Here is a 17443-nt window from a genome sequence, read left to right as displayed (position 1 = left end):
ACAAAAGCTCTGAGAATACACAAGGTATAAATTACAAACCTCCCTCCCCCTCCCCATCTTCTTCCTATATTCTCACCTTCCCCCCACCCCCCACCCAAATTCAGAACAGACTGTACATTGCCCCACCCCAACCCCAGGGCAAGGTCTTGTCTCAGGCACCTCTGTGCCCATGGGGTCCAGGGACTTTGGTAAGTGTTTGTGGGATGAATGAGAGCGTGGGGAAGGGGGGCAAGCATTTAGGAGTCCTGAGTCCCAGCCCTGATTCTGTCCTCGCCTGCACCTTGCCTGCACCTTGCCCTCACCCGGACACCTCCCTCTGGCCCAGAGAAGAGGGTCCCCAGTGGGAGCAGAGAGGTGGCGGGGGAGCCAGCAGGCACATCTCTAAGTGTGGAAAGGTGGGTGACTGAAGTAGACTTTTAGAGTTCAAATCCCAGCCATGTGGCTCAGGAGCTACATGGCCTTGGGCAGGCTTGAGGAAGAATCGAAGACTATTGTGTAATAGCTTTTTAGATTTTACAAAGCCCTTTTCTTTTCTTTTCTTTTCTTTTGTCTTTTTTGCCTTTTCTAAGGCCGCTCCCACGGCACATGGAGGTTCCCAGGCTAGCGGTCCAATTGGAGCTGTAGCCACCGGCCTATGCCAGAGCCACAGCAACGCAGGATCCAAGCCGCATCTGCAACCTACACCACAGCTCATGGCAACGCCGGATCCTTAACCCACTGAGCGAGGCCAGGGATCGAACCCCAAACCTCATGGTTCTTAGTCGGAGTCGTTAACCACTCTGCCATGACAGGAACTCCCAAAGCCCTTTCCTCACATTTATCTTTGGTCCTCAGAAACCATCCTGTAATGTGGGTATGTGATTATTGATATACCCATTTTACAGATGAGGAAGCAGAGGCTGGAGAGATCCAAGGACTTGCCCAAGGTCACACAGCAAATAGGAATTTGAATACCCACCCTTCGCCCAGCGCCCTCCCTCCCCCCCCATCACTGCTCCTGTCTGTGCCATGAGGGCTCAGATCTAGGTCTTCTGGCGTGGGACCCCCCAAGTGGCAGTGTGGCCCCAGAAGGGACTGCACGGTAAATCCCCTGCTGTGGACCCCACTGGCCATTTCCTGCCAGAAAAGCCAGCCTACCCTTCACGGAAGGTTTCTTAGACACCCCTTCCTTCCCCCTAACCCATGGCCCCCGGACCTCAGCTGCTTCCCCCGGAGGGACCTGGGAGTCCAGGAGGTGCCCATGAACCTCTGCTTTTCCTGGGAGAGTGGGCCCGTGGAACGGTGGAGGGGGCGCCGGGGCCTGGGCCCCCCCTCACACAGGCATGTGCACCTCGTCATATTCATCCCGACCGTGCTCCTCGTCTAAGTTGGGCTTCGCATCATCAGCATCCAGCTGGGGGGAGGGGAGAAAAGAGCCGTGAGCAGCCCAGGGCCGGGGGCGCCCTCCCCGCAGCGCGGAGGCACCGCTGCAGTCAGGAGAGCCTGCCTCTCTTTGAACCTCGGACACGTCCCATCCTGTCCCTGCAGCCCCTGGGGTTGGTCTTTACGAGGGCTTTCCCCAGGAGGGAATCCGGTGGAGGAGGAGGGCAGCCCCCTTCACCCAGGCGGTGACCACCTGTGTCACGCCGTGGACGAATGCTCCCAGAGGAGCGGCTGTCCAGAATGGCTGGGACCGCAGGACGTGGGACACGGCCTGTGAGCCTCTGCGCCCTCTCCCCAACTCTGTCCCCATTCCTCTCTTTCCAGATGAGTCAGCCTGAGGCACAGAGACACGAAGCCTCCTGCTCCAGGTCGCACGTGAGGAAGTGGCAGTGCTGGGATGGGAACACAGGCTGCAGACCCAGACCTGAATCAGGATGCTCTTCCGGCTTCCTTAGTTCCCAGCCCCACCGAGGACCCCTCCCTGTCCCCAGCCTGGGGGGTGGGGCCGGGGTGGGGAGCAGCCACTCACACATTGGAGCTCCAGTTTCCTGAAGATGAGTGGCAGCAGGAAGAGGCGGAGGGGCACCGTGAGGATGAGGACGAAGGGCAGGGCCAGCGAGGTGGATGGGAAGAACTTCACCGTCCACAGCACCACGAGGCAGATGATCTGGGTGAGCGTGTACAGGTGCATGCGCCAGGTTCTCACCTGCAGGCAGAGGCGGGGGTCATCACCTGCCCTGCCCGGGCACCCAGCACCCCCCACCCCACCCTGGCCAGGGCAGCTGGGAGGGCTCTGTACCCGCTTGGCATAGGGTACATCCGGGTGGTACTTGGACGGCTTGAACAGAAGCAAGATGCGGTCAAAGAGCTGGATGCCACTGAGTGACGTGACCCCCATGTAGAGGAAGATGCCAAACAGCACAGCCAGGGGGATGTGGGACAGGATGGGCCCCATGAGGATGGACAGGCCTGTGGGGAGAAGCACGCACTCAGCCCCAGCTGCCCCGGAGGGTCGGCACCAGCAGGGCTGGGGAATGAAATCACAGGTACCATGTGGAACCCTTGCTTCCTTGCTCCCTTCCTTTGTCTTTTTTAGGACGGCACCTGCAGCATATGGAAGTTCCTAGGATGGGGGTCACATTGGACCTGTAGCTGCCGGCCTACACCATAGCCACAGCCACACCAGATCCAAGCCACATCTGTGACCTATACCGCAGCTCACAGCAACGCGGGATCCGTAACCCTCTGAGCGAGGCCAGGGATCGAACCCACGTCAGGATACTAGTGGGGTTTGTTACCACTGAGCTACAACAGGAACTCCATACGGAACCCTTTCTATGGATCCTCTGTAATAGGTATTGCTCCCATTTTACAGATGAGGAAACAGAGAGGTGAGGCAACTTACCTAAGGCCACACAGCTAGTAAGCAGCTGAACAGGCAGTCAGACTCCTGCCCGCCTGACTTCAATGCCTGACTCCTTTAACCTAGGGGACCACAGAGGTCAGAGAAGCCCACCTTTCCCTTTACCCTGGTCCAGAATGCCCCATCACTCGCCACCTGCCCAAATCCTAGCTCTCCTCCAGCTAACTTCAACTTCACCTCCTTCAAGAAACTTCCCTGGACTTTCCATCGTACTCGAGCCCAGTTCAGGTTATACCCCAAGCACTGCCCTTCGTGTCAGTCACAGAGCAGTTGAACTACAGAGACCGCAGGCATCGCATGAACTCTCTAACGGTGCAGATGGGAAACTCGAGGCCCAGAGACAGGGAAGGATAACTAGTTCGTAGCGGGACAGGCCTGAAACCCACAGTTCGCTGAACTGCTGGAGAAGCTCTTGAATACAGGGTTTTGTCTAAAGAAGGTTCCAGCTGGAGTTCCTGTCTTGGCGCAGTGGTTGGCGAACCCGACTAGCATCCATGAGGACACGGGTTCGATTTCTGGCCTTGATCAGTGGGTTAAAGATCTGGCATTGCCGTGAGGTGTGGTGTAGGTCGCAGACGTGGCTCAGATCCGACGTTGCTATGGCTGTGGTGTAGGCCAGCTGCTGTAGCTCCGATTAGACCCCTAGCCTGGGAACCTCCATATGCCTCCAGTGCGGCCCTAGAAAAGACACACACACAAAAAAGAAGGTTCCAGTAATGGAGGCACCCCCCACCCCCTGTTGCTCAGAGGCCCAGCTCAGTGCCCTGGGTATTTCCTCCATAATTCTTTCATGTGAATAACTGACCCTGGGGCGGAGAGACCTGGCTGCAGCGTGGATAGGGCCGGAGGGGCCTTGACTCCTAACGGGCAAGGGCTGAGGCCCAGGGCAGGGCCAGAGGGTGGTGGATAGTGTGGCCAGTCCTCACTCACCCACGAGCACAGCGACCAGGAGCCCGCTGATCCGCTGTTCCTTGACTTCCTGAATCTGGGAAGCAGCTCCTGGGATGCTGGACTTGCTCATGACCGTGAGGGCATTGGCGTGGGTGACAGAACGCACGGTGGTGGCACTGAGCCAGGGCAACCCAAAGATGGCGGCCACCCCACCCATGCCCATGATCAGCAGCAGGTCCAGGTGGAAGCCGGAGCCCTTGACCATCTTGCGCTCTGGTTTGCTGACGATCAGCCTGGGGGTGTGGGAGGTCAAGGGTTACCAGGGCTCTTCTTCGCCCCCACCCCCTTCGCTCCCTCTTTCCTTCCCCAGACTTGGGGCCCTTGATAATTTAGTTGATCCTTCTTTGCCCGTCGGTCTCAGAGTTCCTAGCTCCCCTCCCTCCTGCTCCACCAAGACCCTAAGAGAAGCGTCTTCAGACACACGCAGAACACCCACAAGGCAGATTGACTCTGCACCTAATGAGGCATAAGCTTCAGGGAACCTCCCGGGTACGGGCCCTTTCCAAGATCTAGCACCTAATTTTGTTTTGTCATTTATTTTATTTTACTTTATCTTATTATTATTATTAAGATAAAGTATGCGGCATATGGAAGTTCCCAGGCTAGGGGTTGAATCGGAGCTGCAACTGCCGCCCTCCGCCACACCCATGGCCGCACCAGATGCGAGCCTCGTCTGTGACCTACATCACAGCTCACCGCAAGGCCGGATCCTTAACCCCCTGAGTAGGTCTGGGGATCGAACCCGCATCCTCATGGAATTCGAGTTGAATTCGTTACTGCTGAGCTACAATGGGAACTCCCTGTTTGAGATTCCCTATGCTTTTTTTTTTTAAAAAAAGGGCTCCCCGAATGATACCATCAGGTCCCACAAAACCCAGACCTGCCCTGCCCATCCATCACCACCAGCGCTCAGTCCGGTGTCTCTGCCTGCCAGGAGCCCATCTCTTTCTCTGCCCGCGCCCCTCCCAGTCCCTGCCCCGCCCTGGCTCTTACGTGGTGATCTGGGTCTCTAGGAAGATGAGGATGAAGACCAGCATGGCAGGCAGGACGGAAGCAAACATCATCCAGATGGGAAATGAGCCACCCTGGCCCAGCGGGTGGATGAGCCAGCCTCGGGCAGAGGAGTTGGATACAGTGAAGCCTGAAGGCACGCTGAGTTTCTGTGGGAGGGGGATGCTGGTGAGAACACCTGGGGTGGGGGGTAGGGACAGGGGGAGCCAAGGTCCTGGGCCCTTGGGAACTTATATTGGGCATCTGCTTTGTACTTAGTCCCTGCCCTAAGCCCTTTACAAACATCTCACTCCCTACTTTAGAGATGAGGGAACAGGATCAGAGAAGTTATGCAGCCGGCTCTGCATCACACAGCTATTTGGCGGCAAAACTGAGATTCATTCTCAGATCAGCCTGGCTCCAAAGAAGATTCTTTCCTACCGCCTTGGATTAAGGCGTCAAAAGGGACAGCCTGACCCAGACCCTTGCTTCAGCCAGGCTGAAGGAAGAACAGGGGGCTCCTGGGGGAGGCAGAGATGGAGTAGGGGTAGTTCTAACTGGCTTCAGGTTTGAAAGGCAGTTTGGGGACGAAACGGTGCGGAAGGCATGAAATAAGGGGGGGGGGGGAAGGCCACCTGTGTGTAGGTCTCCTCAATGAAGACATCCACCAAGACCATGATCAGGATGGAAATGGGAACCCCAAAGTCCCCGATGACCCGTCGCAGCTGAGGGCAGGTGGAGGGACCAGTGGTCAGTACCCAGTTGCTCCCCGTTCCCCTCCCACTTTCCCCCATTCGTGACCCATCTTCACCCCAGGGGGTCCCTCCTCTCTTCCCAGGGGATCCCTTAACATCTAATGCCCTGTCCTGCACCTCAATGTATCTGCTTCCTCTCCTCTTCTCCCGGCCCAGCCCCACCCCTGGCCCCACAGTTTCTCCACCCTCCTGCAAGACCTGTCCTTCGCTCCCCACTGGGTTCTCAGCCTGCGCGTGCTGAGAAGGGGAGATGCACTTGTCTGCAGAGTAAAATCCTGGGTGATGAGGGGGCCATGGAGGCTTGGGGTTAGAAATGGGAATCTAGGGCAAGAAGGGGAGCTAATGGCCTTGGGAAAGCTGAGGGGAGTGCCTTGGCCTGGGAGAGGGTAGTGTAGGCAAGGGCAGGTGAGGAGGATGTACTGACCTTGCCAGGGAAGTAGGAGCTGTTCTTGAACTTGCGCAGCAGCATGGCTAAGAAGAAGGTGCCCGCCATGAGCACAAGAGAGAGGAGGGCTGTGTTGGGTTGGGACGGCCCTGCCGCAGAATAATCCTTCTTCAGTGGGTGCTCCTCGAAGATCTGCAGCAGAAAACCAAAGCATCTTGTTTCCTCCCGTTCATCCATCCGTCATCTATCTAGCCATTGCCCATCCATCACTATCTCTCCATTCGTCAACTCTCTCTCTATTCATCTTCCACCCACCCATCTGTCCAGCCAACATCATCTGTCCATCTTCTTCCTCAACTGATATGATAACAGAGAGGCAATGAGATTCTACAGCTTGGTTTTCAGGAGTGAGGACCAGGCTAGGCTTGGGTGAGGTAGGTCATGGAGGAAATGAGTGTGTATGTGTGTGTGCACGCGCACATGCTCGCCCATGGGCGTGTGAGTATCCAGGGCCTCATCTCATCCCATGCGAGCCGTAAGAAGTTGGAGGGCAGGAAACAAGTGCCAAGGAGGTTCCTAAAAAGACTCGGGCTCCGAAGACTTGGAAACAGAAAGTCCCACCAACCAGCAGAAGCAGGAGCAAATGTGCGCTGTCATCCTTCCTCCGTATCAGAGGCAGACACGGAGGTAGGCATGGTTTACGGCGACAGAGCTGAGCAGGCAGGTCATGCTCTCTGCAGGTTCTTGAGGGCAACTGCAGGAGAGGGAGGCGGGGACTTGGGAGCCTCCAGAAGCCCGCTATCCTGCCACGCCTGCAGCCTCCCACCTTCTCTCTCATATACATACGTGCCCGTTAGTTTCTCTGTGTGTGGTTGTACACATGGGCTGTGCTCGCAGAGGGGTCCTCTCACACTCAGTCACTCTGCACACTCATGGCAAGAATACTGGCGCACAGGAGTTCCCCCTGTGGCACAGTGGGTTAGGAATCCGACTACAGTGGCTCTAGGGTCACTGCAGAGGCTCCGCTTCGAGACCGGGCCCAGCACAGTTAAAGGATCCAGTGTTGCTGCAGCTGCAGCTTGGATTCAGCCCCTGGCCCGGGAACTTCCATGCGCCAAGGGTGCAGCCATAAAAGTACAACAAACAAACAAGAGACCACGGGCCCACAGACAGCAGAGGTCAACGCGTATGTGGTCGCAGTCACATGCCGTGGAAAGAGGGCCACACGAATGCTGTACAGACATGTGTGCAATGATACGCACAGTCGCCTCGCTTGTGCACAGTCACGTACACACACGCGGGCGCGAATGCTCGTCAGCACTGCCACGACCCTCACCTTGTACAGCTTTTTGAAGGTCTCGAAGATGAAGATGAGGGAGATGAGGAAGGAGAAGATCTCTTGGGTGTAGCGAGAGATGAAGCGGACCAGGAAGCTGCCCTCAAAGGCCACCACCAGCACCACCAGAAAGATGAGCCAGTAGCCAATCCACACACGGCCCACGATGTACTCCAGGCCGTTACTCTGGCAGAACTGCGGGGCGGTCAGAAGAAGCTGGAGTCAGATCACTGGGCCCGGGCAGCGTGTGTCAAGGGGGCGGGGCCGGGGGCCAGCTCAGGGTCACGGTGGGGCCAGAAGGGAGCTACCGAGTAGAAGGCTTCCTCAAACACGAGCAGGGGTCCTGAGAAGCCCACCACGAGCAGGGGCTGAGCCCCCAGCAGGGAGAAGACGATGCCCTGCGCTGACGTAGAGATGAGCAGCTCCGACACGCCCATCAGGTTCTGGGTCTTTTCTCCTGCAGGGAGAAGTGACAGTGCGAGCAAAGTCAAGACCATTCCCAGAGGCCCACAGAGCGTTTCAGGGAGAGGCTGAGGCAGGGTTCCAGGACGCCAGATCGGAGCAAAGTCAGGGCTGATGCGGAGGCCAGAGGGTCAGAGGCGAGGGTACGTGGGACCTGCAGAGGCACTGACCCAGGAGGCCGCCGAAGGTGATGGCAGGCGACAGGGCGGCAAAGTAGATGAAGATGATGGCAGATAGGACCTGGGGACTCAAGGCGTCTGTGATGTCACTCAAGTAGCGCGGGTAGCGGCGCCGGATGTCACGCACCAGGCCCCCGAAAAGCTTGCCCGTCCTCCTCAGAGGGTCGTCTTTGTCTTCTATGCCCCCATCCACGTCTGTAGTGAAGGACGGGACCATGGCCACAGGGGGCCGATGGGGAAGGTGGAGGGAGGGGGACTCGAGGCTGGGACTGTCTGATGGGAATGGGGCGGGCTGGGAGGCTGGGAGGCAAGACTGCGAGAGGGGACGCAGGGTATTTAATGGGAAGAGGGGAGGCAGGGGCTCATAGGCCTGTGTTGGGGTGTCTGAGGGTCTTGGGGCTCAGAAAGCCTTGGACTGGGCAGGGCAGGTACCTAGGCCCATGTAGAAGCTGGGTTCCTGCTTGGCAGGACTGGGGAGTTTGCGTCTTTTCAGCAGTGCCCTCTGCACAGGTATCAGGCTGAGCAGGTCCTTCTCCGAGTAGGTGTCTGAGGGCGGCAGCACCAGACTGCAGTCTAGGAAGCCCCCCAGAGAATGTACCAGCTCCTCCTTGCTCTGAGCCACGCGTGCCTCAGCGTGGAACACCTGGGGGTAGATGGGAAGGTCAGGGCCACTTGGACTTGCTCAACAAAAGGATCCAGGGGTCCACAGCCAGGGCCTCCGAGAACTAGAACCCTCTCACCCAGCTCCTGCCTGATAGGAACTTTTTCTTTTCCTCTGTTTCTTTTTTCTTCTTACTTTCTTTCTTTCTTCCTTCCTCCCTCCCTCTTTCTTTCTTTCTCTCTCTCTCTTCCTTCCTTCCTGTCTTTCTTTTTAGGGCCCTACCTGGGGCATATGGAAGTTCCCGAGCTAGGGGTTGAATTGGCGCTGTAGCCGCCCGCCTACACCACAGCTCACAGCAACGCCTGATCCTTAACCCACTGAGCAAGGCCAGGGATCGAACCTGCATCCTCATGGATACTAGTCCAATTCATTTCTGCTGAGCCACGACAAGAACTCCTGTTTCTTTTCTTTTCTTTTTTTGGCTTTTTGAGGGTCACACCGGCAGCACATGGAACTGCTTTTTTTTGCCCCCCCCACTACAAAAGGATTTTGGGGAGGCAGAAAGAACTAAAGCAAAGCAGGTGGCTTATAGAAGACCAGATGAAACTAAAGTAGACCAGCCCAGACCTAACCAGACAGAACCAGGGCAGAGTGGGCCAGCCTAGACCAGGCCGGATCAGACAGGGCCAGGCCACACTACACGGGCCAGGACTCCCCAGGATAGAAGCAGCCAGATTGGGCTGAATGGGGCCAGACTTGCGAAGTTAAAGGAACCAGGCCGGAGAGGGGGCCCCAGCGGCTAGCTGGCCCTCCGCTCCCCCCGCCCTGGCCCACCCCTACCCACCTTCTCTGACAGGAGGGTGGCAGCAGCCCGGCCCAGCTGATTGTAGTCAATATGAGGGTCCTCCGGTCCCAGCAGCACCATGAGGAAGCGCAGAGGCACTGCCAGCGCCTCTGTCTCCTCTGGCTTCTGCTCCATCTCCTGCTCCGTCTCCTGCTCCATCTCCATGGGCTCCTTTAGCCGCACGAAGCCCAGCACCGGCCGCTCCAGGAAGGAGACTTGGCCTGTTGGGGGCAACCGATGGAGGGGGTCAGGCCAGGCTGAAGGGGGCGCTGCTGGGGTCCCGGCTTAGGGGGAGGCAGGCTGAGCCAGGGCGGGAGGCCGAAGCGGGGGATGTGTGGGCTGGAGGATAGAGGCGCTGGCCACTTACCCACCAGCACCAGCGTGTCCAGGTTCTCAGGGCTCTTCCCCAGGATTTCAGATGAGTGGCCTTCCATGCTCCCCTCTCCCTGTTGGAAGGAGGGTGATAAGGGGACTCCTCCAGCCACTCTGGACCTGGGACACCTGAGTCTCTTGACCCCCTCCTCCCCTACCTCCTCTCCCCCCTTTTTTTTGAAGGGCCAAACCCGAGGCACATGGAGGTTCCCAGACTAAGGGTCAAATCGGAGCTGTAGCTGCCGACCTGCACCACAGCCACAGCCACACCAGATCTGAACCACAACTCACGGCAACGCTGGATCCTTAACCCACTGAGCAAGGCCAGGGATCGAACCCCTGTTCTCATGGATACTAGTTGGAGTCATTACCACTGAGCCACCATGGGAACTCCCTCCCCTGCTTTCTGAACCATATCAGGTTGGGGACCTGCCAGCTCTCCTCCGCCACCCCTGGGACAGCCTCACCTGTTCACAAAAGAGCTCTACTTCCAGCGAAGGCTGCTGTGGGAGCAGAGGCTGCGAAGGGCCCGCAGGTGTCAAGAGCGCAGGCTTCATCTCCCCCAGGACCTCTATATCTCTGGCGTGGCTGCAGGACACACAGTGGACATGGGCTGAGTAGGCTGCTCTGGCTGGGCGACCAGCAGAGTGGAGATCGGTGGTGTGAAGGACCCCATGGGACGTGCGGGTGACCAGCCTAGGGAGGCCCAGGGACAGCAGGAGAAGCAGCCTCCTCTGAAGGCTGGTGTGGATGGCAGGGAGTGGCCTCTGGAATGACTAGTGGAGCCAGAAGAATCAATGGAGGGAAGGGCCTTGAGAGTCGGCCCTCCTGGGGACCAGTGGCCCCCAAATCCGAGCCTGGAGACATGGCCACCGCTCAAGAGGCGTCCCAAGCAGGAGCCACTGTGGAAGAAAAGTGGGCCCCAGCCTGGTGGGGGAGGGAGCGCCTGGACCCCCAGGGAGAGCTTGGGGCAGGTGGGCTGGGATCAGGGCCCCGTGGGTGAGGAGCCCAGGGTCTGGCAGGCAGAGGCACCTGTGTTTGAGCAGCAGGGTCCGGAGCAGGGGCTCTCGGTGTTCAGGCCGGATCTGCCCCTCGAAGATAAACCTGTCCAGCAGCTGCACGACCACCCCGGGCAGGGATTTCTCTGGCAGGTCCAGGAGGACAGTACCTGCAGGCAGTGGAGGGGTGAGCTAGCTGGTTGGCTGGCCCTGGCCCTCCTCTCACAGAGGGACCCGGCGGGACTCACTCACCCTTGGTGAAGGCTTTCTGCAGCTCTAACAGGTTCCAGAAGGTGAGGTAAGACAGGTGTGGGCGGCCCCAGGTCCCATCCTTCCCCAGGTTCTCCTCCAGCCGCACCCACCGCGCTCTCTCCATCCACTGCATCTCCTGGTTCTTTTCATCCATCACCAGTTCCCGCAGCTCCACACCAATCTGCAGCTGCTCAGGTAACTGTGGCCCCACAGGCCTGAATTAGTCCCTCAGGCCCAGGGCAGGGCCTTGGAGAGACTGGAAGCCCAGGGCATGGTCAGCACTCGGCAGGCTCTGAGAGATGTCTGCCAGGGGCTGGGGTCCTCTGAGCTCAGAAGGGACCCTCAGGAGCTATAGCCTGAAGGTGTGGAGTGAGATGTGACAGGTGGGGAGATGCTTGTGGGGACTGTTGATCTGGCCCCTGCCTCAGGCTCTGTTCCCCAACTTCCAGGCCCCTCACCCCATTTCAGAGGCACCTGAAAACCTCTGGGCCGAAAGGGGTGCTAGAGCGGGCATGGAGGAGAAAGAAGCGGGAAACTTTTGGGGTCACCAGGTCTGTCTCTTGCCTCCAAGACTGTCCCGCGGGCTCAGCATGCCTTTGGGTTTCCTTGGGGTCGGGTGGACACTCCCAGGGGCCTAGCTGAGGGCAGACCCAATTTCCTAACCAGCTGGACAGTCTGGTGACCAGCGAGGACATGGAGGGGGGCTGGGGGAAGGGGCGCTGGGCTGAGAAGAGCATGCATTTAATTCTGTACTTCCCCAGGGAGCACCTAACAGCCCAGCCAGGGCCAGTGGATCTGGGGGTTCAGACCTCCAACAGGCAGTTTATCTCTGTCCAGGGAGCTCCCCCATCCATGGAAGGGGTATTCAATGTTTGCCCCTCAAAGGGAGGTGCCCTCTTTTTTTTTTAGGGCTGCACCTGAAGCATATGGAGATTCCCAGGCTAGGAGCTGAATTGGAGCTATGGCCACCAGCCTACGCCACAGCCACAGCAACAAGGGATCCGAGCTACACCTGCAACCTACACCACAGCTCACAGCAGCACCAGATCCTTAACCCACTGAGCGAGGCCAGGGATCGAACCTCCCAGCCTCATGGATCTTAGTCAGGTTCCTAACCGCTGAGCCACGTAGGGAACTCCAGGAGGTGCCCTCTTCAAACTTCCCAGGCTGCCCATTCCTCCTCTGCCCGTTTTGGGGGGGTGTCCCCTATCCTGAAGCTGTATCCATCTCCCCCCTCCTCCCTCCCCCTGGTAACATGGGGGGTACCAAGGGCAGCACAGGAAAGGGAATCGGGGGCTCACCTTATGGGTGTCTAGGTGCCGCGATGCAGTGTGGTAGTCGGTGGCCGTTGGCTCAGTGAGCTGAGCTGAAAACCCCAAGGCTGGTTAGCACCGCCCCTAGACGATCCCCCCAAGACCCCCCTGTGCCACCTGCCGCGAGCCTCTCTCCTTCCCGTTGCCCCTGGCCGGGACCCTGGTGCCCCCACCCTACCCCTGCTGCTCAATGGGTCGTGGCTTCCACCTGTTTTTGGACCAGCCTGGCACTGTCACTCCCCGTCTGAGCACTGTGGGGGACCCCAGGGCTCAAGGTGACCCCCTTGGGAGGGTCATCTCCAAGCGGGTTGGGGAGTCTGAATGGCAACTCTCAGGATTTTCCCAGGGTCTCCTCTGCTCCCGCTCCCTTCTGGGACCAGATTCCTTCCTTCTTCCCACCTGCCTAGATAATCCCACCAGCCAGGTAGCTTCTTGCTGCCTCCACGGGGAGCTCCGGGTGCCCGGGTGGGGTGGGCTCTTATATTGCCCCCGCACCCCCAGCCCTCACTTCCCGGAGGGGCCTCTTATCTCCAGTGCCAATTGCTGGCACTTAAGTCCTGTTGACAGTAAACAGGGCCCCTCCTGGGGCTCCCCACCCGGGACCTTGGACGGACCCGGGAAGGTTTCCTGATCGCTCTCAGCTCTGAGGGTCCTTCTGGCTCCCCATTTCTCAGGACCGCTAGACCCCCATACAGAATGGATGTTGCCAGAACAGGCCCAGTGCCTGGCCTGGAAGTTGGCCCTGGATGGGCACGGGTGGCACATGGGCTCATGCCCTTGTCCCGGAATCTAAGGGGCACAGGGACGGGTGACTGGTCCTTTCCCCCCCACACCTCCAGTCACCCTCTGTGATCATTTCAAACAAAACTCTGTTTATCTGTCAATCAGCCAGGATTGTGGGAGAACTGGCCCCGGGGCTGGGCCGGTGGGGCGTGGGGAGAAGGGGAGGACAAGGTCCCCACCGTTGCTGGGCTGGGGCTCGGCAGCTCAGCCCAGCAAGCCAGGGAGACAAGGCTCACCTTCTGGGTCCTCTTCCCTGATCGTGGGGGGAGCTTGGTCTTCATAGTCCTGCACCCCTAAATTCTCCTCCAGCCTCTCTTCATTATCCTGTGAGAAGTCGCCGTCAGGCTGTGAGGGGCTGGGCAGGCCCCCATGAAGGTAGGAGTCCAGGGCTGGGCTCCCAGAGCCTCTGGGTAGGAGCCCTGCAGATGCCACCAAAAACTCACCTGGAAGTCCCCCATGGCGCTGTGCTGACTGTTCAGTTGTCTGCAGTGATCTGAGCCCCCAGCATAACCCGCACTGCGGGTCCCTGCAAGGCGAAGGCACAGGCTGAGTGAGGAACAGGGCAACCGAGGTCTCCCCTTCCACCCGCCTGGGGGGGCTGCATGGGAGTGAAGCAGATCCCAGGTGCTGGAGACCATCGGGTCAGAGGAAGGAAGGGTGAGTGAGGGGTTGGAGGAAAGGGCTGGATTTGTACATGGGAAGCGGGGTGTGCAGGGGTCGGGGGAGAGGAAATTTGGGTGGCACAAGCCTAAGGTGTTGGGGAGGATTGGGGGGTGTTCTTCAAATCCGATTCCTTTCTCCATCCACCAGTCCTCACCCAGTTTCCTTTTCTGCCCATGCTCAGGAATCAGCCAGCTCCAGGAGCATGACGGGTCTCTTCTTCAGGGAGCTTAGCTGAGAGTCTCCATAAAATACTCTCTTCTCCCAGAAACGGCTGCTTGGGGCTGGGCATGGGGCTGCAGTATCCATCCCTCACTCCATCTCTCTTGCTCTCCTACCATCTATTCCATTGGCCTCCTTACCAAGCCCTTTCCTGCCCCAGGGCCTTTGCACGTGTTGTCCACATCCCATTTGCCTCTCTCCCCACCATAGTCCTCCCTACATTTCAGCTCACATGCCACCTCTTCAGATTCCCTTCCTGACCATTCTTTTTTTTTTTTTTTTTTCCTGACCATTCTAATTTCACTACCCCAATCTCATTTTTGGTTTCTTGATTCATTTGTGTGTATATGGTCAGCTGATGCCTCTAGAAGGGAAGCCACATGGGCGCTGAGATCCTGCACATCTCAATCCCCAAAGGATCCCCCACTCCTAGCGGAATGGTTGCCACATATTAGGCGCTTGATAAATACTTGTTGGAAGAATGTAAGAACAGCTCCCCCTTGCAGGCTTGGGGCTCTGAGACTGGGAAGGTGGGGGCACTGGGGCCCAGACAGGAGATGGTGGGACCCTGTGCCAGCATTTTCTCAGTTGTATTTCTTTTTCTTTTTTCTTTTTACAGTCTCACCTGCGGCATATGGAAGTTCCTGGGCTAGGGGTCCAATTGGGTTCCCAGCGGCAGGCCTACATCGCAGCCACAGCAATGCAGGATCAGAGCTGCATTTGCGACCTACGCTGCAGCTTGTGGCAATGCTGGATCCTTAACCCACCGAGCAAGGCCAGGGATCGAACTCGCATCCTCATGGAGACTATGTCAGGTTCTTATCCCGCTGAGCCATAATGGGAACTCCTTTGCTCCCATCTTTATTCTCTTTCTTCCTTCTCTGGCCTCATGGCTACCTGGGCCTCAGCTCCCTAGCAGCCTCCATGGCGTCCAGTTAGATGCTCAACATCCCCCCAGGGGCTGGGACTGTGGTCTCAGTTTCCCAGCTGAGAGGGGAGAGGGTCAGAGGGGCCTCCGGAACCAGAGAACTCAGACTTCCAGGCTGCCTCTATGCCACTGACCAGCAGCTCCCAGCCTCTCTCTAGGGCTCAGTCACCCCATCTGTACAATGGGAGGCCTCCCCACTGGGGTTCTGAGACCTCAATGAGAGAGAATAGAGGTAGCTCACGCTCCGCAGGGGCCTCAGAGGGTGCCCCCATGAGCCAGACTGCTGCCACCACCAGGCCCCGCCACCCTCCAGCTGCAGGCCTTGCTCTGCTGGCACTGATAAGAGTCGGGACCCTGACGGCTGCCCCGTGTCTGGAAGTGCCCCAAACACCTGGCCAGCCCACCAGCCAGGGCCAGGCAGATAAGGGCGAGTGGGACACCTTGGAGCCCAGGAGGTGGAGCACAGCTGGCAGAAGCTGAGAGGGGGGAGGTGACCAGATGACAGAGAGGGCTCCCTGGCGGCATAGCACTGCCTTTGTGTAATCGCCCCCATGCCACACATAGCTGTGCTGCCCTATCGCGTATAATCCCCAGACCACTCCATGACGTGGGTGATATCATCGGCCTCACTTTACAGATGAGAAAGCTGAGGTTCCGTGAGGTTTGGTGTTTCGGTTTCCTTGCATGTAGGTATCAGAGGCAGGATTAAACCCTGGCCTATCTGGCTCCAGCTGCTCCCCTAACCATTGCGCTAAGTGGCCTCACAGAAGAGAAAATAGTTATTAGCTGGTTTAGTACCAGCAACGAAGAGCATGGAGTCTGCCGTCAGGCTGCCCGAGTTCAAATCCCAGCCCCAACACTGTGTAACCTCAGGCAGGTGACTCCACCTCTCTGAGCCTCAGTTTTCTCATCTGTGAAATGGGGTAATCATGATGACGCCTGCCTCAGGGACGTGTTGTAGCGTTAAGTAAGTTCCTAGGGAGGAAGCACCTAGCACAGTCCCTGGCACATAAAGAGCTCTAGGTAAATGTTTGCTGCCATTATCACTGCAACTGGGCTGCTGGGGATCAAGGTCAGACTTGCTTCCTTCAACCCCCTCTGATTTTTCTTCACCTCCCATGGAATCAGCCTAACCTTTTTTTTTTTTTTTTTTTTTCCTTTTTTTAGGGCTGCACCTGCAGTATGTGAAGTTCCCAGGCTAGGGGTTGAATTGGAGCTGCAGCTGCCGGCTACACTAGAGCCACAGCAACACCAGATCCGAGCTGCCGCTGCAAGCTATGCTGCAGCTCATGGCAACGCCAGATCCTTAACCCACTGAGTGAGGCCAGGGATCGAACCTGCATCCTCATGGATATCGGTCGGGTTTGTAACCCACTGAGCCACATCGGGAGCTCCCTCAGCCTAACCACTTTGAGATCCTCAGATGGTGGGGGACTCCTCCTGCCCCTCCCAACACTCTCTAGGGTGGGGACGGCGCCAGGTCTCCCTGGTAGACTCCTTGGTAAGTGTCTCGAATGAGAAGAAGTGTCAGCTGATAACTTTCCTCATGGGGGGAGATGGGGTGGCCTGGGGATCCCCACACATGGAGGAAAGAAGGGGCTGGGGGGTGAGACCTGTGTCTGTGCGGCCACACCTGGCCACAGCTGGAAGGGAATCAGATTTGTACCCCCCTCACCACCCGACACACACTCACACACCAGCTCACACACCTCTGCTGCCACGTGCCAGGCCTTCTTTCCTAACACCTGCTGCCCGGCTCTTCCCAGCTGCAGGTGCCCACGGGCCTGTGCCCTTAGGGGTAGCAGCCCACACAGTAACATCCTCATCCCACCCACCGGCACCCCTCTCTGAGGCCCAGCACCCATACCCACTTGGGCACAGTTTTGGGTGGGCACCTACAGACACCCTCCAGACCGGTGCCTCGGGACCACCCTTGCCCCTCCCTGCCCTGCTCACCTGCTCGAGAGCTTTGGGGTCCCTCGGTGACCTCCTGCAGCCGCCGGTGGCCTCTGTGACCAGCTGAGCTCACGCCCGCTCTAACAGCGCCGGGTTCCTGCTTGTGCGCCCCGGGGACAGTTCCCAAACCCCTGACTCATGCCCCCGCCCCCTAATCTGCCCGCCCCACGGGCCCTGGGAGCCCCTTTCACCCCCCCTGTGCTGCTCCCACTGGGTGCCCGGTAAACAGAGTTATCTCTCACTCACATCTGGACAGCTGTGAGTCTGGCCCACCCTACCCCACCCCACCCCAGCTGGCCAGCCCCAAGGCCTCCCAAGGCCCTCCTGGCCCCTGCGATGCTCCTGGGTCTTCCTTCGTGGACTAACATGTGAAGGCTGGGCTCTTGGAGCTCCCTGCTTCCCGGCAGGTCTGCCCCAACTTCTCGACGCCCCCGTCCTGCTTCTGGCCATCCTCATGCTGCCCAGGCCCTTCTGCTCCGGGCCCCGGAGGCACGGGCGCTGGGCTGCTTTCTCCTCCCTCCTGACCTGGTGCCCTCCCTCGAGACGCTTCGCTCTTCCTCTGCAGCCCCGACCACCTCCCACCCTGACCACGGGGACCAGCTCCCCCTTCT

General features: G+C 58.4%; 1 protein-coding gene across 1 annotated transcript; it reads right to left on the bottom strand.

Annotated features, from left to right (window-relative positions):
• Window positions 1-802: 802 nt before the first annotated feature.
• On the bottom strand, window positions 803-16964 carry SLC4A1 (solute carrier family 4 member 1). Its single transcript, XM_005668756.4, has 20 exons — window positions 16833-16964; window positions 13510-13592; window positions 13303-13390; window positions 12272-12336; window positions 10971-11169; window positions 10753-10888; window positions 10188-10308; window positions 9716-9794; window positions 9349-9569; window positions 8336-8546; window positions 7895-8098; window positions 7571-7719; window positions 7263-7457; window positions 5966-6118; window positions 5422-5511; window positions 4790-4956; window positions 3776-4029; window positions 2222-2391; window positions 1952-2128; window positions 803-1393 (listed from the first exon to the last, which is right to left on the bottom strand). The coding sequence occupies exons 2-20, from the start codon at window positions 13522-13524 to the stop codon at window positions 1313-1315; spliced, it is 2775 nt and encodes a 924-aa protein (XP_005668813.3). The 5' UTR covers window positions 13525-13592; window positions 16833-16964; the 3' UTR covers window positions 803-1312.
• Between the last annotated feature and the right edge of the window lie 479 nt (window positions 16965-17443).

Source organism: Sus scrofa, chromosome 12 (assembly GCF_054392235.1).
Source record: "Sus scrofa isolate SSC_HxYL_T2T_F1_AM1 chromosome 12, Sscrofa_HxYL_maternal_Yorkshire_Landrace_v2.0, whole genome shotgun sequence".
NCBI lineage: Eukaryota > Metazoa > Chordata > Mammalia > Artiodactyla > Suidae > Sus > Sus scrofa.
Note: the sequence above shows the minus strand (reverse complement) of the source record. Positions and strands in the feature narration are given on the sequence as shown.

What these genes read in the sequence shown, in the direction of transcription:
- SLC4A1 (XM_005668756.4), bottom strand. An exon ending in CAGCTTCTACATGGGCCTAG is followed by an intron (nt 8,099 to 8,335) that starts GTACCTGCCCTG and finishes CCTTCACTACAG; the next exon opens with ACGTGGATGGGGGCATAGAA. An exon ending in CCTGGTCGCTGTGCTCGTGG is followed by an intron (nt 2,392 to 3,775) that starts GTGAGTGAGGAC and finishes TTCTCCCCACAG; the next exon opens with GCCTGTCCATCCTCATGGGG.